At 41.7% G+C, this 24,936-nt stretch overlaps 1 protein-coding gene across 11 annotated transcripts in view; it reads left to right on the forward strand.

The window, feature by feature from the left end:
• EZH2 (enhancer of zeste 2 polycomb repressive complex 2 subunit) overlaps positions 1–24,936 on the forward strand; it is a 64,518-nt gene that overhangs the window by 10,293 nt on the left and 29,289 nt on the right. For 3 of the 11 annotated variants that reach the window (XM_053217931.1, XM_053217930.1, XM_053217929.1), the window contains exons 2-4: positions 13,360–13,483; positions 14,042–14,170; positions 24,845–24,892. The exons of 1 other annotated variant lie outside the window; for it this stretch is intronic. In XM_053217931.1, coding sequence (XP_053073906.1) covers positions 13,367–13,483; positions 14,042–14,170; positions 24,845–24,892 — 294 coding nt within the window. In that variant the 5' untranslated portion in view covers positions 13,360–13,366. Of the gene's footprint in view, positions 1–12,557; positions 13,484–14,041; positions 14,171–24,713; positions 24,893–24,936 lie in introns of those variants that run through there. 7 more of the 11 variants (XM_053217932.1, XM_027075695.2, XM_027075700.2 and 4 more) reach the window with 7 other exon arrangements.

Raw genomic sequence — 24,936 nt, forward strand, 5'->3', positions numbered from 1 at the left:
TGGTAACCTAGTAAAGAAACTGTTAGCCTGCGTTCCGTGAGCTGCCCTAGCAAATGAATTGAAACCAAGAAGGGGATCATGGGAGCCTACAGTCTGTAGCTAGTTGGTAGGAGCTCAGGTGACAATCTGGACTTGCGGTTGGCCTCTGAAGTAGGGTGGGACAAATCTCTCCAGGTAGCTCGCGGCAGCATTGAGTTAAATTGTAGGACGGCCAGTTGGTGTCGCCACACATTTGGTGACCAGAAGTATCCAAAGTGCAGTACCATTCGGAGAGTATTGTGTGTAATGAAAATAGTTTCTGTCCACACAGAACTGCATTGGCAAGTTCAAAGTTACTATTTTCCAGTTTTTCTTCCAGAATTTACTCTTGTATTTAAAGAAATGAAATAGTTTTCTTCACCATTTGTCTGGTGTCATTTGTTAGCTGCTAACAGCATGCAACCAAATACCGGCTGTACCATACACGTTTTCTGGAAAGGAAATTTCTTCCCACTGTTGGTTGCCTCAGTCTTCACCCGTTAGGACTATTCAGATAAAGGGTGAGATGTTCGCCTCCTTACCCTGTGTAAAGAGACCTTCTGTGCTAGTGAAAATACCAGTATTTCACTCTGGACTCCCAAAGTGCTGTGTTTCCTGGCCCCAGAGTCAGAGGCCTAGATGGTGGGTGCTCGTCCTAGCCTTCTCTTTCTCCTCTGCCACATGGAAGTGCTGGATGGAAGTCTTTTTTCCTGCTTAAAAACCTTTGTGTCACTGTGGAAATTCCAGGGCGGTAACTGCAGGGATTATATGATGGGTTTCCCTGCAGTTGATGAATTCCTTATAGCATTTCCATAGATATTTGGAGGCTGAAAAAGAGATTTTTTCCCCCCAGGGCATTAAATATTAGTGATAAGTGATGTTATACTCATAAATTAGATAGATAACATATATGTTTGGTGAAACAGATACTGAAAAATATCATTCGTTGTAAATGATGCTGTAAGGTTACCTAGTACCTTAATATAGAACCTCAGCAGTATAGTTCTATTCGTGAGAAACCTTAAGTGTAGGAAAGCCATGGAAATGTTTGTAGCTCCTACCTACCCCTACTTACCTCCTTGACTTCCATCTTGTCCCAAAACTACTATCATTCTTAGCAGGAAAATGAACGTTAGGGCCGAGATGAGCCAGAGGAGTTTCTGAAGGGTCTCACTCAGTGAAGACTTCCGTGGGTGTCCATAGATGAAAGCGATGGCACTCGCAGACATTTTATCCCCTTGTGTACGTGCAGGTGCCGAAACTGCCACATAATGGTCACTTGGCTTGCAGGATGCCTGGAAATTCTGAGAGGTTCTGCACACGGTTTGGGCTTAGTAGTTTGAACTCCCCAGTCCTTTTTTTTTTCAATTCAGAATTATTAAGATGATGTTTTTAAGTAATCTCTACACTCAAGATGGGGCTGAAACTCACAACCCCGAGATCAAGAAAGAGTTGCACGCTCCACTAACTGAGCCAGCTGGGTGCCCCAAAGAAAACTTTAATTTCTGAGTGTCACTTTAATCTGTTTTATAAAGTTGAAGCAGCTTCTTTACAATATTTATGATAGTTCAATTCTCTAATTGGTTTAAATTTATGGAACTTTTTTTTTTTTTAAGTAATCTCTACATTCAGCATGGGGCTCGAACTCATGACCCAGAGATCAAGAGTTGGATGCTCCACTGACTGAGCCAGCCAGGCATCCCCTCCAGTTGGTTTAAATTTAGATGGCCGTTTCTTTTCTAAGACTTGTCTTTGTAAACTGATAGCCTTTTCAGATAAACACAGGAATGCTGGTCTGTAAGCCTCCATGTTGAACTTCGAGTTTAGTTTACTCTTCTGCTAGAGGAGAAGAGTGATCTTATTTTTGTGGAAAATGCATTAGTTTAGGGTCTACTCACATTCGCTGTAACAATCAAGTCAGTGTTTTCTATTCAGCCAAGATGCCACGTTACCGTAATTTTTCTGAGCCTTTTGACAGTACTGTGCGTTTTTAGTATTACTTAAACCAGGGCTACAAATGAGATACGTGTTTTTGCCCTTATTTCTCTCTCTCCGTAGCCACTGGCTCATCTGTTTCCTCAACACTTGAACACAAATGCTGTTCATGATACTTGCTTATCTGTAGTTGCATGTCCGAGTGGTCTGCTAAAGTTTAGGCACCAAGATGCCTGTTGCAACACAGTGTTTAGATTTTCAGAATGCTCCATAAATTCTGGTTGATAATACCTCTCATTTCTGGCTTTCCCAGGTCCTTCAAACAAGTTGTGGAAGTTTCTTCTGCTAGTGTTTTGCGTGTCGTTTGGGTGGAATGCTTGTGTCCAGCAGTAGTGAGCTTGCATATTTTTGTCATTTTTCTCCTTTTTAAATACAAGTAGAGGCATCCTAGGAATTGAAAAGGTCCCTGGAACAAGATTTTTATTTTATCTTTCTTTTATGGGAGCAGGGTGAAGTGTGAGTATGTGGGGCATTGGTTGGTAGGACAAGGTGGTTTTAGGTAGCTGGAGGGTCAGAAGAGTGACCGTTACCATTGATGATGCTTTCTTACAGTGGTGAAGGGTAGGACAGACAGATGGGTGAAAATAAGCAATTTCTTTATAATGCATCTTGCTAGACATAGGCCTCTCAAGTTTGAAAATAAGCAATTTCTTTAAAATGCATTTTGTTAGACCTTAGTCTCTTAATTTGGCACAGACGAATGCCAAATCTTACCGTTTAGGTTCCATAGTTTGGCAGGGCAAAGTATCCCTCATTAAATATTCGTCACGTGGATTTTTGTTTTTAGTTGCAAGAATGGTGATTTCTAGGCCTTCGTTCTTGTAAGTGTGTCTTTTAGAAGTATGTAATTGGAATATATTGTCCATTCTAGGTGCTTTGCGAGGCAAATGGAAAGGAAGGGATTGTTAGGGTTCTGATTCATACGGTGTCTGGATGTACTTACGGTGGCTGTTCTCAAAGCACGGTCTGTGGACCTCAGAGGGTCTGTGAAGTCATCTTTGTAAAATACTAAAATGTCATTTGCCTCTTTCTTTTCCTTCCGTCCTTTCTTCCTTCCTTGTGTTGACATACGCACCTGTGGTGGAGAAGCAATAGTGGGTAAAAACCATGGGCACCTTAGAGCTAAACAAAACAAAACACCAAAAAAACAGTTATAGAGAATGTCAAGTCGCTGATTTTATTAACTCTGATCCTGAGTGTGCATGTTTTAAATATACTGTTGCACAGGGTGGGAACGTGTGAAGTGCTGTGGACCAAAGTATGCCGGGTCTGGCCTCCAGGACGAGGACGGCGCTGACGTGATCGAGTTGCAGGCTGCATTGGCCGCTTTTTTCATGGAGAACATTTTTACTTGAAAGAGGGGTTGACAGACAGACTAAGATTATTCAGACAGGTATTTGGCAAACATTTTTCAGGGAGGGGAGCCTGTCCTTCAAGGAGAACAACAACTGTATTTGTCGCCAATGATAATGTTCGAGCTTTCAAGCAAAAATTAGAATTTTCGGAAAATGTGTATCTGTCACTGAGCTTGACAGCTTCCCAGTAAATACTTAATAAAAAGACTTTTTTGATGAGCTCAGTGGCTTTACCAAATACGATTTTTGGAAATAGGTCAATTCCTGGAAAATCTGCATGACCTTGTGGACCAATATTTCTCAGATGGGGGATGATGTTAAGGAACTATCACTGCTTATGGAAGAATAGTGTGGTCTTGAGGACAAGTACTTAGGAGGTTGAAACTCAACTAGCTACTTTTTTCATAGGGCAATTTAAGTGTAATGAGATCCACAATGACCTCAAGGCTGTTCAGACACTTCCATTTTCTAGCTAAATACCTGTTTGGAAATGGATTTTCTTCATATTCTTCAACCAAAACAGCATTGTAACAGATTGGATGCAGAAGCAGATAAGATCCAGCTGTCTTCTTTTAAGACAGATATTTTAAAAATTGGCAAAAATGTAGAACCATACACTTGCTGACTTTTTTTAAACAGAAAATAGTTTTTTAATTAAAAGGTGTTATTTCAATTAACATGTAATAACCTTGCTATTATTTTTAAATGAGTTGATTTTTTTTTAAGTTATTTATTTTGAGAGAGGGCGTGAATGAGGGAGGGGTGGAGAGAGGGGGAGAGAAAGAATCCCAAGCAGCCCCTGCACTGTCAGCATGGAGCCCGATGTGGGCTTGAAACCATGGACTTGAGATCATGACCTGAGCTGAAGTCAGATGCTCAACCTGCTGAGCCACCCATGTGTCCCAAATGAGTTGGTGGCTTAAAAATTTCTCAGGTTGTAATTTCTTTCTCTCTTTCTTTAATGTTTTTATTTATTTTTGAGAGAGAGCAAGACAGAGTGTGAACAGGGGAGGGACAGAGAGAGAGGGAGACGCAGAATCCGAAGCAGGCTCTGGGCTGTCAGCACAGAGCCTGACAGGGGGCTCGAACTCACAAACCGTGAGATCATCACCTGAGCTGAAATCAGGTGCTTAACCAGTGAGCCACCCAGGCGCCCCTCAGGTTGTAATTTCTAAGATGCTGGATACCTGCAGTTAGAGAGAGCCCAGATGAACTAAAGGGGTCCTGAGACCAGATGCTTGAGAAGAAAGGTGTGTATGTTTCCTGTGAACCTTCCTGTGAAGGGTCCATCATTCTCTCTGCTGGGGACAACCCTGTGAGTAATTAACGTCTCAATCTGCATCATAAGTGCCAAATTCTTTGTCATCTAGATGGCTCACTTAAGGCCTTAACCTCTTTTGATCTGTCCTTTTTCCTTCTCCTGTAAGTACATCTGATTTTTAATTTTAGAATGTCTCTTGGTATCTTTTTTTTGCATTCACATTGCCGTTAACCCAGTCAGAGCACATAGTGCTCTATTCCTGAATTACTTCAGTGCCCCGGATTTTCCTAATATGTTCTTGGAACTCGAGTGTTAAATGGAATCTGAGAGTTGACTTGACTTTAATTTTGTTTATATATTCCCTGGAGATGTTACAGATAAAAACTTCTTACGGTAAAACCAAAGCAGAGTTAGAAATTAAATATGGTCAGATGAGCACGTATTTAATGATACTGTTTGGTTAAAATTGAATAGCCAACATTAGAGCTTGTAACAGAATGCTGTAGCCTCAGGACCAGTTTTACAAATCTGTTTCTTTAATTTGGCTTGATATAACACTAACACGGATAAAGGATATTTGCATAAATATATTTTATAAAATGGTGTGTTCACTTTTTATTTGTTCGGGATAATCAGACCTAGTAGTTAACCTGAACAGTGGCACCTGGCAATCCTTGAATGCCATCTTTAATGTCAGTGGAAAAGCCTATCAGGCTGTGTTGATCACTGGAGAATTGTAGAGTACTGAAATCTACATCGGATAGATACTTAATCCAACTATTTGGGAATCTCTACCGGGGAAATTTACCTTAAGTGTTTTAGCCCAGGTTCCTTTTTTTGTCAGCTGACCACCCCTGTCTTTGGTTTGGGCACTTTCATAGCACTTAACACTATCTTACATACTAAACATTTCACTTTGTTTTTGATCATTTCCATCCAAGTAGATTTTAAGTTCATGGGGTTGCAGATTTTTGTCTGTTTTGTTTACTGCTAATTCTTCAGTTTCTGTAATAGTACCCGGTGTGTGTTAGATGTTCACTAAGTGTGTTGAATGAGTGAATGTATATTAACACTTCTCTCCGTTCAAATGCTAAACTCCAATGCTCTTTTCTGTGTAATGTGCTTAATGCTGTCTTCGCAGCTGGGGCAAAGATCTGTTTTTCTGGTTGTCTTAAGCACACCTAAACTGGACTTGAATTGTATAGAATCCTTTTGGTTCGTCTGATCAGTGCATGTGTATCAGAGCACAATTACTTTCCTTGGTTCAGATTCTGTAGTTCTATTAGTGCAGCCTAAATGTGCATTATCTTTTTAAGTAGACATCATCTTAAAGCTTTTATGGAGTTTTTTTTTTCTTCCTTTTAAATTGTTCAAATACAAGGTTATCTCAGTTTTAAAATAGTACAATTATATGTGGGAATCTTCCCCTCAATTTTGTTTGAAGTTAAGGTTCATAAAAGTACTGGTTGCCCTTAATTACTGCCTGTTCTTTTTAACTTTGTTTTCAAATTAGTTCTAATCATTTTTTGTTGTTGTTTTTCCTATTTAACATTTTACATCGGATTTTAATACTTTTTAATGTATTTTTGTTGTTTATCATTTTATTTATTTATTTTTTTTTTTTGAGAGAGGTTGTGCACTTGCACAGGGGAGGGGCAGAGAGAATCCCAAGCAGGCTCCACACCATGCCCAGCACAGACCCCTCCCTCGTGGGGCTCAATCTCATGATTGTGAAATCATGACTTGAGCTACCCTGATGTCCCTGTTTAGCATTTTAAAAAGTGGATGTCATTTTGTTTGTGTGTTTAAGGTTTTGTTATTAAGTAATCTCTATACCCCACCCTACATGGGGCTCAAATTTATAATTCTGAGATCGACAGTCATATGTTCCACCAGCTGAGCCTGCAGGCTACCCAAAAGTTGATGTCATTAAAAATTTTTTTTAAAAATGTTTTTATTTATTTTTGAGATGGAGGGAGACAGAGCATGAGCAGGGGAGGGGCAGAGAGAGAGGGAGACACAGAATCCAAAGCAGGCTCCAGGCTCTGAGCTGTCAGCACAGCACAGAGCCTGACGCGGGACTTGAACTCATGGACTGTGAGATCATGACCTGAGCTGAAGTCGGATGCTTAACCGACTGAGCCACCCAGGCGTCCAAGTTGATGTCATTTTAAAAGTGAATGTCTTTATATTTGGTTGTTGTAGAACTTAATTCTCTCTTTCTTTGTGTGTGTGTGTGTGTGTGTTTTAAAAACTTTATTTTGGAATAACTAGATTTTGGTAACCCTGGTACATTTGTCAAGATGTAGAAAGCAACATCAGTATGATACCGTTAATTAAACTAGAGACTTTATTTGGATTTTACCAGTTTTTCCACTGATGTTTGTTTTTTTTCTGTCCCAGGATCCAGGCCAGAGACCATATCACACTGAATGATCTTAGGCCCGCACATCTGTGACGGTTCCTCAGACTCTCCTTGCTTTCAAGTCCTCTTGATAGTTTTGAGGAATATTGGTCAAGTATTTTGCAGAAATGTCCTTTGGTTTGGGTTTGTCTGATTTTTGTTTTTTCTCCTGCTCTAGACTGAGGCTATGGGCTGTGAGGTTTGGGGGAAGAATACCACAGAAGTGACATCCCTTCTCATCACATCGCGTTACATTGTGCATGACGACCGCGTGGTTCATCCCTGATCTTTTAACCATAATCACTTGAGGGTGGTGCCTTCTGGGCTTCTGTGCTGTGACCTTACTGTTTCCCAAGCCATACTCTCCTGTGGCAGCCAGTTACTGAGTCCAGCCCGTGCTCACGGAGAAGGGACCTGAGCTCTCCCTCTCCTGTTACAGAATTATTATTATTTGGAATTCCTTGTAAGGGAGATTTGTCCCCCCCCCCCCCCATTAATTTATTAACCACTTATTTCTGTCATGGACTCATGGATACTTATTTTGTTAATTCGGTTACTCTAATCCCATTGTGATTTAGTTTGCTACTCAAGTTCCAGCTTTGGCTGAGCAGGACCGTAACCCAGCCTGAGTCCTTGTGGACCTAACACTCCAGGGGGGGGGGGGGGTGGCCTGAGACGGAGTCTTGACTGGTTTGGCTCCGGGTTCCTCGCTCACCGTCTTCCCTTCCTTTCATAGGACACACAGTCTTTATTTCCCCTCAGGCAGGAGATCTGCTTCTCGGGCAATTAATTTTTGTCTTACCAAGAGTAACATCGACATGTCGCTCTAAATTCTCTTTGTATCTGTCTCCTTCTTACCTGCAAATCTTAATTACTGTTAACTTATATTTGAGTTTATTAAAACAGTGGATTTTTAACTTAGAAAAATAAATGAAATTGGGCCGCCTGGCCGGCTCTTGATCTTGGGGTCGTGAGTTCAAGCCTCAACGTTGGCTGAGAGTTTAACTTGGAAAAAAATAAAATAATTGAAATTGTTAAATGAGACAGCCGCCCTCAAAGCATTTTAAACATAAAAGCACTATTGAAGACTGGCAGTTTTTCAAAATGGGCAATTTTATGGCATTCTTACTCAAGTAAAAAGACATTCTAGTTAGGGAAGGACATCAAGAATATTGTCGTCGTCATATTTAAATTTTGTTAGGTTTGGATTTGACATTATTGAGTCTGGTAGTCCGTAAAGAGTCGAGTTAGTGCTATTAATTTAGTTAGGGAGGATAAGTAGTACATGTAGTTTATTATTTAGTTTTCTTAAGACAAGTAGAAACAGAACCGGGCAAGACTAACTACATGGCTAGTGCCTTGATTCAGCAAATCACTTAGGAATGAAGAACCTTTAAAGAGAGGCATCGGGGGAACGGAAAATGCCTAGGGAACTTCTTTTTTTTAATTCCTTGTCCTTGACTGAGTAAGGAGGGAGGGGCGGGGATACCATCTTCAGTAAAGGGCCCTCGCAGGTTGGACCCGGGGGACAGGAACGCTGGTTCTTTGGGCTGTGTGTCCTGTCCCCAGAGAGGTGGAGACGTGTGTCCTGGCATGTCGCAGGGGCTGTACAGACCCGAGGATGGAGGAGGCTCCTTACCAGGTGGGCAGCAGAGCCCCACTGTTGTAACTGGGCCCTCTGGTGATGCCCTCACCGTGACCGCAAGGAGATGCTCACCAGAACACATCTGTTAATTTGGGCAGGGTTGTGCGCGTACCTTCCACACGAGAATGTGTCTCAGGCCCCTCTGTCTCATGTGGCAGGAAAACCCGAGCCGAACTGGTTTACGACCCCCCAAAAAAGGAGGGCATTTCTTGGCTCGTGTAACTGAGGTTCTGGAGTTGGTTCGGCAAAGCTCGCCTGGTTCAGGGCTCAGTGAGGTGATGAGAGCCCAGGTCGCGGCTTTGCGTGTCTCTTCCTTTGCCGTTACTGACTCCATTTTTTGCAGGCTCTTTTCACGCGTGCGGGTTTGCTTCCAGGGTTGTTTGGTAGCGTCCATCCAGGTTCAGTCTCAGTGGAGGAGTGAGCATTCTTGTCCCCGCTTGGGAGGGAGCCTTCTGAGATTTTCCCTGTGACCAGACCAGTCTGGTCACGTGTCCGGACTGTGTGCCGGGAGCGGTGGGCTGCTGGGAAGGTCCGGAGCAAGTGAGCTGATGCCGGGTGGCAGAACAGCGCCACGTCTGCTCTAGGGGGACAGCTGGATGCCGGGGCTTGTGTTCCGAATATCGGGGTTTGGTTGATTCATACAATAGCCTCGAGACTATGTAATTTTCCTTGATTTTATTTAACCTATATGTAGGTAGGCTATTCTGTAAGGTTTTGCTGCATTGTATTACGGTTTTGACGGTCTCCTGCCATGATCGGGTCTGTCTTTTGAATTAAAGAATACCTGTTGTTTTGGTTTTACTGCATATAGGTAGAATCCTGTTTTAGTGACGACAGCTGTACTCTCTGTTTTGAATGAGAGAAGCTATTCATATTCTGGATAAAAGTCATATAGTACCATTTCACCTATGGAACTAAACATCTGTGAGAAATTCATAAATTGTATGTATTCGCAAATCCTCATCCATTTAGTGCCATGTCGTTTTATTTTTTAAAGTTTCAAGTTTATTTATTTTGAGAGAGAAAGAGGGCCCTCAAGCAGGGGAAGGGCACAGAGAGGGAGAGAGAGAGAGAATGTTACGCAGGGTCCGTGCTGTGAGTGCATCGCCTGACTCGCTCAAAACCACGAACCGAGAGGTCGTGACCTGAGCCCAAGTCGAGTTGGACGCTCAACGGTCTTAGCCCCCCAGGCACCCTGCCGTGTCATTTTCATATAGGTTTCTTTCTGCTGATGTATGAATATTTGGAACTGTAGCTTAATATTTGCTGGGCTGTGGTGTGGTGGAAAACAGTTGGAAAACCTGATCCGAGGCTGCCACTCGCTGGGAAGGGTGAGGGCCGCCTGACATCTGGAGGCTCACTACTCCGTTTTTCTGCGTGTGTTTGGTGCTGGCGGCCAGCTGTGAGGTACTGATGTCATCCTTAGTTTGGTAAAGATCTGTAAGGCCACGTCAACTTCCTTAGTAAAAAGAATTCCAGAAGCTCCGGGTCGTATGCTCTGGACTTGTTGATGGGTGGGACATCTGGACCATAGGGTCCTAATTGTCTCTGAGACTCATCTCCTTGGGGGTTTCTCCGGAGTGGGGCGCAGTTCCCGTGCCCCTGTGTGGAAAGTCCTGCCCTTTTCCTACCTGGGCACAGCTCGACTCTGAGCAGCAGTTCACGGTCAGCATGCGTTAATAGACCTGTTGTTTGCGTTTGTTTTAAAATGTACTTGCCAGGCACACAGCCAGGCTCTGCGATTTTACAAATGAATAAAAATGGTTCTTGCTACTGAAGAACTTACAGTGGGGATGTGTTGGATTGAAAAACATGAAAATAGGATTTTAATATGTTGTAAATGCTGTGATAGTGGGAGAGGGTTTATTTTATATAAAACGTTCTTATAAATGGTGCCTTAAATGTTATTACTTTTTAGTGGACCAGCCTGTTTATCCCTGTGCTTTCAAAGAGTCCAAACGTTTTTAGATTTATTTCTTAGATTGTTATTCAGAGGTCGTGATCCTTGTATTTGGATAATCTCCTGTAAGTGAATTACCATAATTTTACCTATTTCTTCTCTATTGGGCGTATGTACCAGACCATCCTATAGCTTAAAGCCTTCACTGATGTACTTCTTTATTTGGAGGAGCTGTGTGAAATTTATAAACGTGGAAATTTATGCATACATGCTATCTTACAGAGAGGTTGGTTCCATAATCAATTTTGAAATGTTCTCTTGATGATCTTGCAACTTGTACATTTATACCTTTGGTCAGAGAGGCTGTTTTATTGTGACATACTTTATCAGAGATAAAGTTACTAATGGTAGAAATGCCATGGAAGGGATTCCAGACTATTCAACAAGGAGGATTCTCGTCTGAAAACAGGAAATGGTGATTGATGGAATGATGCCCTTTCACCAGCACATAAAATGTGTACCTTAAAAAAATGAACTGTGGTAGTCCCTGTCGTCACATCAGAAGTGCCATGTTCTGCTGGAACTTTCCTCAGGTGCAGGGGTGCTACCTCCAAGGACCAAGAGTTTGTCAAGGCAGCAGATGGGGTAGTTGTGATGAGTTTATGAGCTAATGAAGCAACATAATCCCTTTTTATCTGATGGCTTTCCCTTCTAGTTCCTAGGCCTTTGAAGTGCCGTAAGTCTGAAAAGGATTTGCACGGAGTTACCTGAGCTCATCTGTTAACTGGCAGATAGGAAAGCAAACGATTGCCACCAAGTTATTTCTTAAATAAAGCCCCAGTTTCTTCCTGCCTTTGGTGTCTTTCTGCTCTGCCTCAGCATCTTCTGTCTTCCACACTGTGTGCTTTGCCTCAAAGATGGGGTCGCCCTCCTGAGTTCAGTCTTCTCGGGGTTTCGGGCTGTTATCTTTGCTCTACGTCAGCAGCCCAAAGGTGAGGTCAAACTATCCTTTTCATGTTATCTCTGTGGCCTCCTCCAGCTGACTTCTCTCAAGTTCTGAAGCCTGTTTATTCTCCTCATTCCCTCAGTGCCTGTAATATGGGGTCCTCAGCTAGTTTGGTGACCATCTTTGCTCATGGGGCCTGCCCGCTGGCCTTCCTGTCTTCAGAGTCCCGTATCTAGCTGTCCTCTGCTCATACCTTAGGGTCCCTTCCGATTTCTCTTGGCCTTTTGAAATCCAGCCCAACTTTGAAGGTTGAGTTGTCACCTTTGTTGCCCCTTGCCCCCCCCCCCCCCCCCCCCTGCTTTTTCCTGTAAGTCTCAGTGTGTTTTCTTCTTTTCAGCCTTGTTGGGTGGGACCTAAGTTCCCTAAGGGCAAGTTGTGTGTCTTTGTGTAGTCACGGTCTGGCCTATCTAGTCTATCACGCGCTTGTCTTGCCCCTCTTTCAGTCTGAGAAATCCACACATCTGCTTTCTTTGTCATCGGTGGGTGACTCTTCTGACAGAAAGTTACCCGCTGACCTTTGGGCTCCCTGCCTTCCTGCAAATCTTGTCTCCTTAGGCGCTTTCTCTTTGCCCGAGGGCTTTCTCCGACGGGGAAGTGAAGCCCTGCTCAGTTGTCAGTTGCTCAATCCGGGGCATCATCCCCTCCTATACTTCAGTCTTCCCCGAGTTTTCAGTAGTTCTTGTTCCTTTTCTCTCCTCACCAGTGTGGTCTCAGAAGCCGCCCTCACCTCTGGTGCCCAGACCGTGTTGCAGCCCCCCAACCTCCTCTCTGCTGGTCTGCTGCTCTTTGCAAAATGTCAGTCTCCCTCTCCCCTTTTATTTATTCTGGCTTTCCTTTGCTCTTAGATAAACTAAAGCAAACGTCCTTGGTGTGACGGCTTTGCACCTTGCACCATCTGACAGAGAACTGTCCTAATCTTTTGAAGATACAAGTATAATTTTCTATTTATTTATATTTAATTTTTTCACAAGTTTGATTTTAATACTTGGAGAAGCAGATGTTCTGGTTTAGACTTAAAATGGGGACTCTGTGTTACGACTTCGGCATCTGGAGAATGATGGGCTGTCCCCACATGCAAACATAATTGCTTCCTAGAGCCCACAACTACAGATAAGGTGGAAGAATTTACTCGGCATTTGCTGCATTTTTTGTTTGCTGGCCGGGACATCCCTCGTGTGAGTAGAGGTGGCACAGGGGGCAAAAGTACAGACTTTTCTCCCTGTGCTGAAGGTGAGAAGCCTGGTTAATTAAAAGTGTGCGGGGAGAATGCTTGAGTTTGCACCAGACGATGTACTGTGTACTTCCTACTGTGAGTGCTGTGTGTATATTTTGCTGTTTCAGATTTCTCTTTTTCAGTTACATTCTTCATTTATGCCTGTAGCTGCTAATTTAATGATCAAAAACTTAAAGTATGTGTCTGTTTTTTTGCTCCAGAAGTCTCATAGACTAAAACCCAGCTTGTTCGAGTATTTCTGTAATAGAGTTATTTCCGTAATGGGGTCGATCACGTTTCTGTAAGACGGTTGTCCTTTGGGAGTAGAGAACCTTTGTAACTCAAAACGCCTCTTAAAAGTTGTATTAAGTAAACGTTTAAACTTTGAATGAAATGTTTTACATTTAACCCTACAGAACCAATGAGCACCCCCCCCTCTTGGAAGTATCAACAGTGTCATGTATTATTTACTTTGTTTGTTAGTTTGCTGGGGATTGAAACGCAAGTGATCATGTTCAGGCTGGTTAGATTAGTGATTTTAATATGAAACCATTGCTTTTAGAATAATCATGGGCCAGACTGGGAAGAAATCTGAGAAGGGACCGGTTTGTTGGCGCAAGCGTGTAAAATCAGAGTACATGCGGCTGCGGCAGCTCAAGAGGTTCAGGCGGGCTGACGAAGTTAAGGTACAGCTTTATCTTTTGTGCAGTGCACCTACGGTTAAGGGTCGTTCCCCCTCCCCGCCCCCCAAAGAGAAGTTTCAATTTGCAAAGGGTCCATTTTCAGCCAAGGTCATGTTTATAGTAAAGATAAACGAAGGCTTGGAAGCCAAGGGCCTTGATCTGTCTTAATTAGCATAAAGATTGTACCAGGCACCGTAATGATAATGGAAAGATTGTAATCTAATGGCTGTTCAATCTGTTTAGAAATCACTGTCTTTTTAGTGTATCTTTTGTATTGCATGTGTAGACTCTGGACCCCCATACAAAGGAATGTGTTTCATGGTTTTGTGTTTCTAAAGTCATTGTGATTTCGTTTTTATATCATGTTGACAAAATAATAGGTGTGGTGTGTTTGTGTTACTCGAATGTGGGGAAACTACAGTTTAGTGTAAAACCTATATGTGTTTGCAGGAATGCTCCTGATATTTTTGAGAAATCACTAGATTTTAACCTGCTTTGGAGATACTACCAATTTTCTAACAATGAACAATTTCTCTTCTCCTCTCCTCCATTTTTTTAAAGAGTATGTTTAGTTCCAATCGTCAGAAAATTTTGGAAAGAACGGAAATCTTAAACCAAGAATGGAAACAGCGAAGGATACAGCCTGTCCACATCCTGACTTCTGTGAGCTCATTGCGCGGGACCAGGGAGGTTGGTTAACTCACGCACTGGAGTGATTATCAGTGCATTCTGGTTTTTGCTGTTGGAATGTTGGCTGGTTATTGATAGGAAGTCACTCACTTCTGGAAGTCCATCTGTTGTTCACTGCTATTTCTTTTTAATGTGCAGCTAACTGTTGGTGGCTGCCTTAGGTAACACTACGAGCTACTCCTGTAAGAGAGCTGTAGCGTTTAGAATATATTTTCACTGTTACCAGGTAGATTCGTAGATTTTTATAGGATTGTGGATTTTAAAAAGTTTTTAAACTAAATACTCTTTAGTGTCCTCATCAGATCACTATTTATTTAGAGCAAGGCTTTCTGACTCGTAGTTATCTTTCTTTCTGCCCCTTAGTGTGAATTAGCCATGCTACAAGAAATGTTTCCTTTTCATGCATATTCACGCACTAAGAAAGTTATTTGTTATTGGAACATTTTGTTCAAATTCTAAGGCTCTCTAAGAATTTTAAATTCAGTGTTGAGAGATCAGAAGTCCTTTTATATAGCATTTTCTAAATGAAGAAAGTAGATCTTAATCCTATTTTCAAAAGAAGGTAATAAACGTATGGCAGATTTTATAATTCAATGACACATGAGACAAAGTGGCAGCAAAATGAGAAGAAAATGGCAGAAGCTTAAAAACTATAGAACCCAGTCAGTAGGGTTTTACGCAAAGCATTTTGGTTTAAGTACCTGTTTTATATAGGAGAAGATGGCATAGGAGGTGGAATGCTATTTGAAAGGGCATCAAAACAGAAGGAAGAAAGCTCTTTGGAGTTTACTAAGTTACACCGTGCAGTGGGTAATTGTTTATCTGAATGTCTAGACATGGAAAAAGCATCTAGACAGTGGGCTCTGTTCAGTGGGGTTATGATATTTATGAAATACTGTAATAAGCAAGAATTTGCTACCGCGTGAGACCTGTTGAGATTGTGACACGCTGGCTTCAGAGCAACTTGTCGGTGCTGTCACAGTAGCCCAGTCTTAGTGACTGGGTCATGGTGTGGTGGTCTCGGTGGTGACACATGACTTGGAATGATTCTTAGTCATTTATTCATTTTGCCAGGTGACCCCTCTTTAAAGCCTGGGCTCGCAGTTGTGTAGATAAATATCATTTGCTGCTAACACCTTCCGCACCATCTGGGATAGGTCAGGGCCTGTGTGTTAGGGGTAAATGACTTCTATTCATATATTAAGGGTGAAAGGAATTCGTTTCTATGCTAGTCAGAATGTTCTCAAAAGGAATAAGGATGGGGCTTCTAAGTAATTATGTGAAAGTTTTGTCTGGTGACCTTTTGGAAATTTTGAGGTAAAGTAAAAAGAAACCTTGTTCCTTCTCCCCAGAGGAATAGATCTTAGCTGGAGGAGGAAGTAGACACACGGAGTACATGCTTTTTGCCACCCATTGCAAATCTCAAAATGCTACCAAAAGTCCAGCTTTTGTTTATAAGTAAAAGTTGATGGCAGTAATGATTTCTGACCCAGTGCTGGGTACTCTGCACACGTGAACCTCATTTAATGTTTGTGATGGTCATCTTATGCTCCCCACCCCACCCCCCACCCCCCACCCCATGAGGACACTGAGCCTTGGAAGACTTCAGTCAGTTTGCTTGCTCTAATGATCTGATGTGGGCCTAGAAGAGTACACTTTGCTCAGACACGTTAAAAAAGGAGTCAAGTTCGCTGTTTATGTCCAAGTTGAATTGTTCATGATGTAACCTTAAGTACAGATTATTCAAATGAATACTTACTGATTGAATTTTGCTTTTAATTTTGTCAAATGGAGATAAATTATTGAGTGTAAAGATATCTAACTTTTTAATATGAGTTTGTATGAGAAATTGTAGAAGAAGTTAGCATTTTAATAGAACAAAATTCTTTTCTAAACTTAGTGCCCCATGCAGGTTGAGGAAAAACCATTTTCACAAAATAGGATGATGGGAAAGGAGGAAAATCACCCCCAGCCTCAGGAACTCTATTTTTGTTGCCTGGAACTCTGACCCGGTCAAATCTGTTAGTTTTCGAGCTACTCTTGAGAGCTGATTCTGCTTCAAATGATTCATCTTTTACTTCCCCCTTTAAAACCATCATCGCTGACATTTGGAAGCTGAACGTTTATACAGTTTGTGATAAGCTTTTTGGCGTTCTCACAATAAAAATAATAAAATTTTAGGACTGAAAAGGACTTTAATGATCTCTGTCTGATCTCCTTACTTTTTAGATGAGAGTATATCCGTGTTTATCTTTCTTCGGTTTGAGCATTCCCAGCTGTACGTCAATTTCTTTTATATGCTTTAAAAGTTGGGAGTCCGAAGTAGGTCAGAAGCAGGAGGAGAAATAAGAGGTAGTGTGTTTTGCAAAGACTTTCCTAGTAGTAGGCTTGGCAGAAGTTCAGACTACAGTGTTGCTCCAAACACCTGACGTCTGTGGCCTTCAACATTGGGAAGTGCTGTTATAACATTGTTTTAATTAACTGCTTATTTTTATAAGCTGATCCTTTGCAAGTGCTGCGTCTTCAGTTGAAATCTTTTGTGGCCTGAGCACCATTCAATGACAATTTTCAGTTTTTCACTCAAGTCTTAGACTTCAGTCCCTTCTGTGTTTGTAAAGTAGATGTGTTCAGTTTTAAAACGACAGGTTTTTGTCTGGGTTAATTTAGCGGAGACCGTCTGACACAGGCTGCTGTGACCTGATGGGGTGACCGCCCTCGACGCCGACTTCAGATCAAGGGGCTCTGCAGTTGCACTCAGAGGCCACATCTTCCATGTGCCGTTTTCTTAGTGTGTGTCCCGAAGGCGCTTGCGGCCGCTCACTTTCCGGCGTCGAGGTTATAGAGCCTGTGTGGAAGTGCCCGTCGAATGTTGGCACAGGAGGCGCCCCTAGTTTTCTTTTTAAAAGTAGTTCTGACTTCTTGAAGACAGTGGCTGTATGTTTGACATTGATCTCCTTTGCCCTTCAGTTAATCTTTTGAAGGAGCTTTCATTTGAAAAATGTCACTAAGAGAAATACACACCAAGGGTTGTGCACCTTACTGATGTAATATGTGGCTGTTTATGCAATCAGTTGCTTGTATAGGTGACTTTCATTAGTTTGTCTTCTCAGTCAAAAAACTTGATCTCCTGTAAGCCTTCGCGTCGGTAGTCCTGATCTTTGTCGTGTCTGTTTTCCAGTTTTCATGAAGAAACTGGTTTAGGAGCTACTCTTGTAGTTCTTATTAGTGCATTTCTTTTGAACATTTGTCCATTTCTTGCTAAAAACCGGAAGGCGCTTTACCTCATCGATTGTTCATGTTGAGATTTTTATCATCTGTGTGTATTATGACTGAAAGAGGCTTGCGCAAATGACGTGTCTTCTGGCCAAGTGGTAGGATTGGTTTAGTAATTTAAAAATAGCCCGCCAATATGCATTTCCAGATTCTCAGGAGAATTTAATGTTCTTGTAAGAATTTTGTGTCATGTTTACTGATGAAAATGGCGAGAATTTTGTATGTCAATTTAAATGTGGAGCTACTTCAGGATGTCTGACACAAGCAGCATCATTAGAAAGACATCATAGTCCTCATTTATGAAGAGTTAGAAATTTTTAACATTTTTTTTATTTCTGAGAGCGCCAGCGGGGGCAGGGCAGACAGAGGGGGACGGAGGATCTGAAGCTGTCTCTGCGCTGACAGCAGCGAGCAGATGGCGGGGCTTGAACTCACGAACTGCGAGCTCATGACCTGATCCAAAGTCAGCCGCTCAACCCAGCTAGCCAGGTGCCAGGTGCCCCAAGAGTTAAACAATTTTAACAATTTAACAATTTTGATTTTCCTAGTAATATTTGAAATGATTATGCGTTCATCACGTAACATTTAATGTTTACAGATTATTTTTTGGAGGGGGAAGAGGCTTCTATCAAAATAACAGTGTACGTTCTTTTATATGTTTGCAGTTTGGACTTGCTGTTTTTATTGAAGGAGACAAAAACGTGGTCTCTTTAGACATAAACACATGATTGCATTATTTATTGACTCATAATGCACTTTCCTCCGTTAATTGTAAATAGAAATTTAGTTACTATTTACAAAGATATGCTAGTGTACCTAGTACATAATTTAGCCCTCTTCAGTACACCATCAACTTTAAATACAGTAACGTGCTTTCTTTCCTTTGTAAATGTTGAGATTGTGGAACCAGGAGGTCTAGGTTCTCAGCCATTTGAGCAAATATGGTAGCGAGCTGGGTCATTTTTCTCATGTCTTAGAAATAAATGGATGGCTGTCAGTCTGAACATAGCCATCCTTTCTTGTTGCCTCAAGGAACTGGTTTCTAAGTTGCTTTCTGCTGCTCTTTGCCTCTCTTGAGTGCTGGTTGGTGTTTATTTGGAGAGTTCAGTTCTGTCTTCCTTAACTCTGCCAGTCCTTCCCACCATATTAACTTCTCACATCATTTCAGCCTTTGCTTCCTTTCTGGATTTCTTTTCTTTTTCTTTTCTTTTTTTTTTTTTTTTCCAATATATGAAGTTTATTGTCAAATTGGTTTCTATACTTTCTGGATTTCTTTAGGCTGAAATAGATGGAGCATTTTCTGAAATGACCATAAAGGAGGCTTTCCTTTTATTTTTTAATTTTTTTGAAAGGAAACTAATGGGTTTTATAATGCTTTTCCAAAAGGACATTTAAAAAAAAGGTCACTTGAGATGTCGGAGTTTACATTATCAATATCCTGTAATTAAATATATATCATACACTTGATGTATGAGTTTATTTTTTAAACTTAGATTCTCTATCTTATTTGAAAAGTGAGTTTTTCAAAAATGTCAAATGTTTATTTTGTGCAATGAATAAACCAGAAGTTGCTTTTAGTTTGCTGGTTTTCAGCTAGAACATTGTGTAAATAGTTGGTATTTTACATACATTGTCACCTGTTTAGTTGACTACAAAGATCAAGACCAAAAATCTACAAAGACCAGTTCTTTTCCCAAAATGCAAGACCAAATTTTGACAGCCATTTAAAAAACCAGTTGAGCCAGAAGAAGTGCTTGTCTAGCTTGCATTGTTAAAAATCGTTTATTGCTCTGAAGAAAGAAGAGAAATAAGATTTTATTAGACCTTGAACTTCTGGGATAACATGGATTGACTGAAATTTACTGCTTAGGATTCTGCTTTATCTTCTTTTAATAGATTTTATAAAAGAATACCACTTGAGTACCGTTTGGGGGGGTTGGGCAGAGTTCTCAGCTACCTTATATCGATTGAGGCAGCTTTATACCAGGTCACATGAATATCTGTTGGGTTAATGAAACTTCTTATTGTTCTCTTCAACTAAAAGGCCATTGCAAAATGACTCTTGAAAATTCAGATAACACGGATATAATATAAAACAGACGGCAAAAGTTTCTGTAGCACAACTCCTGTGATTTTTGATTTTTTTCTGATCTCTTTCTCTATATATGATAACACGTTAATAATAATATTTATTATTATCATTATACAAATAATTATGTAAATTTTGTATAAATAATTGTCATATATAAATAATACACTATTTATTTTAAGAGGTTTCTGGCCAGGGATGCCTGGCTGGCCCAGTCAGTCTGAACCAGGATTCTTAATATCAGGGTCCTGAGTTCAAGCTCCATGTTGGGTGTGGAGCTTACTTAAAAAATAAAAGGTTACTGGCCAGATAAAATGTGCCTGCCAATTTGGGCCATCACTGAAACAAAAAAACTATGTTTTAAAGTATAGTTGACATATGTTACATTAGTTTCAGGTGTATAACCTAGTGATTTGTCTTCTCTATACCTCATGCTGTGGTCACTACAAGTGTAGTCCCCATCTGTCACCATATACTATTGTCAGTATCATTGACGATATTCCCTATGTTGTGCCTTCTATTCCTGTGACTTTTTCCATAATTGGAAGCCTGTATCTCTCCCCCCATCACCCATTTTGCCCATCTTCCCACCCCCCACATTTGGGCTGTCACTTTAAATCCTCTGTCCAGGTCCTCATTCTCTAAGAATGCAGTGTTCAGTGTTTGATGACTGGATATAACATCATTTATTGCCCTATTTTTTTTTTTTTTTTTTTGAAGGTTTATTTAGTTTTGAAAGAGAGTGAGAGTGGGAGCAGGGAGGGGCAGAGAGAGAAAGAGATCCCAAGCAGGCTTCAGGTTTGGCACGGAGCCTGACTTGAGGCTCAACTCACTGACCACACAGGCTCCCTGCCCTATTCTTAATTGATAAACATTTATTTTTTAGTTTTTATTTTTGCAATTAGTATTTTAGCGAATACCCTTCATTGTACATCTTTGTATCATTGAGTAATTTTGTAGAAGTTCCTAGAAATAGAATTACTCAGTCAAGAGGATATGCATATTAAGTTAAAAATTTTTTTTTATTTTAGAATGCAAGGCGGGGAGAAGGGCAGAGGTAGGGGGAGAGAGAGAATCTCAAGCAGGCTCCATTTTCAGTGCGGAGCCCAAAGCTGGGCTCAATCCCACAACCCTGGGATCATGGCCTGAGCCGATATCAAGAGTTGGGACACTCAACCGACTGAGCCACCTAGGCACCCTGTGTATTTAAATTTTTATAGACATTACCACATTGTTTCCCCAAAAGATTTTCCGTCTTCACCTTCCCAGCTGTTGACGGTAGTGTCTCTTCCTCTCTGTTCCCAACGCATAATACCAGTCTTTTGGATCTTTGTCAGTGTGATAGGTAAGACGTTATTACAGTTTGCTTGCTTTTCTTTACTCATTCAGTGAGGCTGAGTTTCTATTGTCTGTTTATATTTCTTCTCTGAAGTGACTGCTAGGGTGTTGGATCTATTAAAATTAGGTTGGACTGTTTCTTAGGATTTTTAAGGACTTTTTGTATATTGTTAAATATTCAGTTATTTATCATGTTTTGCAGATTCCCACTCCCTTCTTCCCATTTTGATGTTATTCCTGGTGCATTTTGGTTTATGAAAGTTTTATTTTATTTTTTTTTATTAAAAAACGTTTAAAATGTTTGTTTTTGAGAGGGAGAGAGAGAGAGAAAGTGTGAGCAGGGGAGGGGCAGAGAGAGGGGGGACAGAGGATCCGAAGCAGGCTCTGTACTGGCAGCAGAGAGCCTGATGTGGGGCTTGAACTCCTCAACCATGAGATCATGACCTGAGCTGAAATCAAAGTTGGATGCTTAAAACGACTGAGCCACCCAGGCACCCCAAAGCCTTAGTTATTTTTAATTTTTCTCAGATGTGGGCAAATGTCACTTTCAATTTTTATTTTAAAAAAATTTTTAAAGTGTATTTTGAGAGAGAGCGCACACGCACATGTGTTGAGAGCTTGGCGCGTGAGGTGGGGAGGGGCAGTGAGCCAGAGAATCCCAAGTAGGCTCCACCCTTCAGCAATGAACCCGACCTGAGCCAAAATCAAGAGTTGTACGCTTCACTGACTGAGCCACCCAGGCGCTCCCTTTTTATTTATTTATTTATTTATTTATTTAATTTATTTATTTATTCAACGGTTTTATTTATTTTTGGGACAGAGAGAGACAGAGCATGAACGGGGGAGGGGCAGAGAGAGAGGGAGACACAGAATCGGAAACAGGCTCCAGGCTCCGAGCCGTCAGCCCAGAGCCCAACGCGGGGCTCGAACTCACGGACCGCGAGATCGTGACCTGGCTGAAGTCGGACGCTTAACCGACTGCGCCACCCAGGCGCCCCCATCGCTCCCTTTTTAAATTTTAGACAGGGAAAGCCTGAGAGGGGGAGAGGGCAGAGGGAGAGAGAGAATCCCAAGGAGCCTCCGTGCTCAGTGCAGAGCCTGACTCAGGGCTCAGTCCCACCACCCCGGGATCATGACTTGAGCTGAAATCAAGGGTCGGATGCTCAACCAACTGAGCCACCCAGGCACCCCAAGACTGTCGAACATTTTAAAAGATGACTGGGCATATTTAGAATTTCAAAATAGTAGGATGTACCTTATAGGGAGAGAAGAAGAAATTCTTTATTCATACTATTAGGCAAATACCGGTTTATAGAAGTTTTAAACGTTTACGTAGTCAAATTAGAATTTCTTTCGATTTCTGTGTTTCTAAAGGCTTAGAAAGTAAAGATTATAAATTACCTCTCTAGTTTTCATGTTTATGTTTTATTTATTTAAAAAAAATTTTTTTTTTAAAGTTTATTTTGAGAGAGAGAGAGTGGGAAGGGGTGGAGAGAGAGAGGGAGAGAGACCATTGCAGGCGGGCTCTATACTGTCAGTACAGAGCTGGATGCCGGGCTCGAACTCACAAACTGTGAGATCATGACCTGAGCTGAAGTCAGAGGCTTAACTGACTGAGGCACCCAGTGTCCCTAAAGATTTTGTTTTATTTTATGTTATATTTTTAAAAATTTATTTATTGTCGAGAGAGAGAGAGAGTGTGGGTGCATGTGTGTGTGTCAGCGGGGGGGTGGGGGGTGGGCAGAGAGGGAGAGAGAGAGTCCCAAGCAGGCTATGTGATGTCAGTGTAGAGCCTGACGCTGGGCTCGATCTTGCATGAGATCACGACCTGAGCTGAAATCAAGAGTTGGACGCTCAACCACCTGAGCCACCCAGGTGCCCCTAAAGATTTTAGTTTTAAGCAATCTCTGTATCCACCATGGGGCTAGAACTCACAACCCCAAGATCAAGAGTCACATGCTCCACTGACTGAGCCAGCCACATGCCCCTCACTTGTATATTTTGATACTTAACCTGTTAGGAATTTCCTTTGGTATGAAAAATGAGTGGGGGATTTGGTTTTTAATATTTTTCTCTTTTAGCTTTTCTAGTTGTTTCAACACTACTTAACTGAGTAGTCAGTGGACAGTAAAGGAGCAGTCACAAATCTTTCCTGCAAAGATCAACCGAATTGGCCTACCCGAGTGGTGGTCCCCAGAGCAGATCTCCACCTGAGCCAGGACTTAGTGCCTCTCCTCAGAGACCACGGCCTAGTGCGGGTCTGGTGTCTCCAGCGTAACTCGGGCCTCTGGTGCCCTGACTTGTTCAGCCTCACGTCTGCTCCTGGAAGCAAGGCTTCAGAATGATCGTGGTGCCACGGCTTATGGAAACCAGGGACTTAAATAAACCTTTGTCTTCCATTTCTTAGTTTTTGCTTGTTTTTATTTTTTCAGTGACAAATGATATTTCTTGCTCATAGGACTGTTCTTGAGTTAGGTATTTGAGTTTGCATGGCTCTAGTTACCTGCTTCTGTGCCTTTTGTGTGTTTTGTAGTTTTACCAAAACTTATGTATTGACTTGTTCAATTTCTGATTTCCAGTTACATTAGCAAAACTGGAGTTTGTAGCAAAACTGCAGATTATGAGGAATGATTTACGGTAGCTCCCTTCTGGCCCCAGACTGCATTGGGTTTTCCCTGTGCATTGGGTTTTAATAGGATTAACAAGGTGGTATTTTTATGGTTGCTTTCATTCAGAATCAGGCTTTTGAAATTAGGATGCAGGGGAGAGTTTTAAGAGTTGAAATTTCCTGAAGTTGCATTCCAAATGTTCTGTGTTCTGTGTTAAATGCATTTGTGTGTGTGTGTGTGTGTGTGTGTGTGTGTGTGTGTGTGTGTGGTGTTTTCTAAGAAGCATAGGAACTGGCCCTCAAAGGATCTTTCTGTGATGCTCGAGTGAACTCCCACAGGACCCCTGTGCTGCAGGTAGAGAGGTCCTTTCCCCAGTCGGGTTGGCTGGCTCTATCACATACTGAACAGCGGAAGCACTGTACGACCTGGGATGAGCCACTCTTTGATTTCTTAGCTCCAACACCCTCGATTTGCTCCTTATACTAAATACGTCTGTGTCAGGCTCTGGTCAGGAATTTTTCTTCCCGGTTTTTCTTTCTGACCCTGTCCTGCTGGAGCCTCTCGTCTCTTGGATCCCCCTTCTCCTGATCCGCTCCCGAGACCTGGTTAGGGACTCCCTTCTCTCTCACTTCTCTTGACCCACACTTGGTATTTGTCTCATTCCAGTTTTTGTCTTCAGGACTTCCTTTGCATGAAAACAGTCTGAAATTAAATTGTGTACGCTATCATTTTCACCAGAAGGGCTAGCTAATTTAAAATTTGGGTGTGTTATCTTTTCTCTGCTGTGATTTTGAAGAATAATAGAGGCAGTGTCAGAAATCCTCCTCGGCTTTTCTCTAGTTTGGGTGGCAGTTGACCCTTTCTTTCCTACGCCTTAGGTGTGAGTTGGTTCCTTATTGTTTTTACTTGGAAAGACGATATCAACAGTTCATTGTGTCTCTGGCATGAATTAAATGGACCAACCAGTATCCAAGAATATTTTTAATTTGGCTAACTGACTGTATTTTTTTTCCCCCTACTATCCGGAAGTTGGACTTAACCCTTCTGATGTTAAAGATTGTTCAGAGACCAAATGGCCATGGCAATTTTCCTTTGGGATGTCCCACTGTGAAATGGGGAGTCATACCGACCTCATAGGGTAGTGGTGAATTTTAAAGAAGTTAACTTTGGTAAAGTCTCTAGCGCAGTGCTTGGCACATAGTAGGGTGTGTTAATTTCTTTCCCTTCCCTGCAGGCCATTCACCTGCTCTTCCCTCTACGATTTTCCATAACACAGTTTTTACTTGGAACCAGCCTTCTGCCAAGAGTCTCAGTTTGGTTGTGTCCTCCTACAACTACTATTTTTGGCTTGACTTCCCTCTCCAGCTCCCAGTGGTCCAGCCACACAGTCGCCTATTGTACCAGCTGGTTGATGTAAGTCTATCCATCCTCAGAGGAACCCAGTTACTTACCAGTAA

This window comes from Acinonyx jubatus, chromosome A2 (assembly GCF_027475565.1).
Source record: "Acinonyx jubatus isolate Ajub_Pintada_27869175 chromosome A2, VMU_Ajub_asm_v1.0, whole genome shotgun sequence".
Lineage (NCBI taxonomy): Eukaryota > Metazoa > Chordata > Mammalia > Carnivora > Felidae > Acinonyx > Acinonyx jubatus.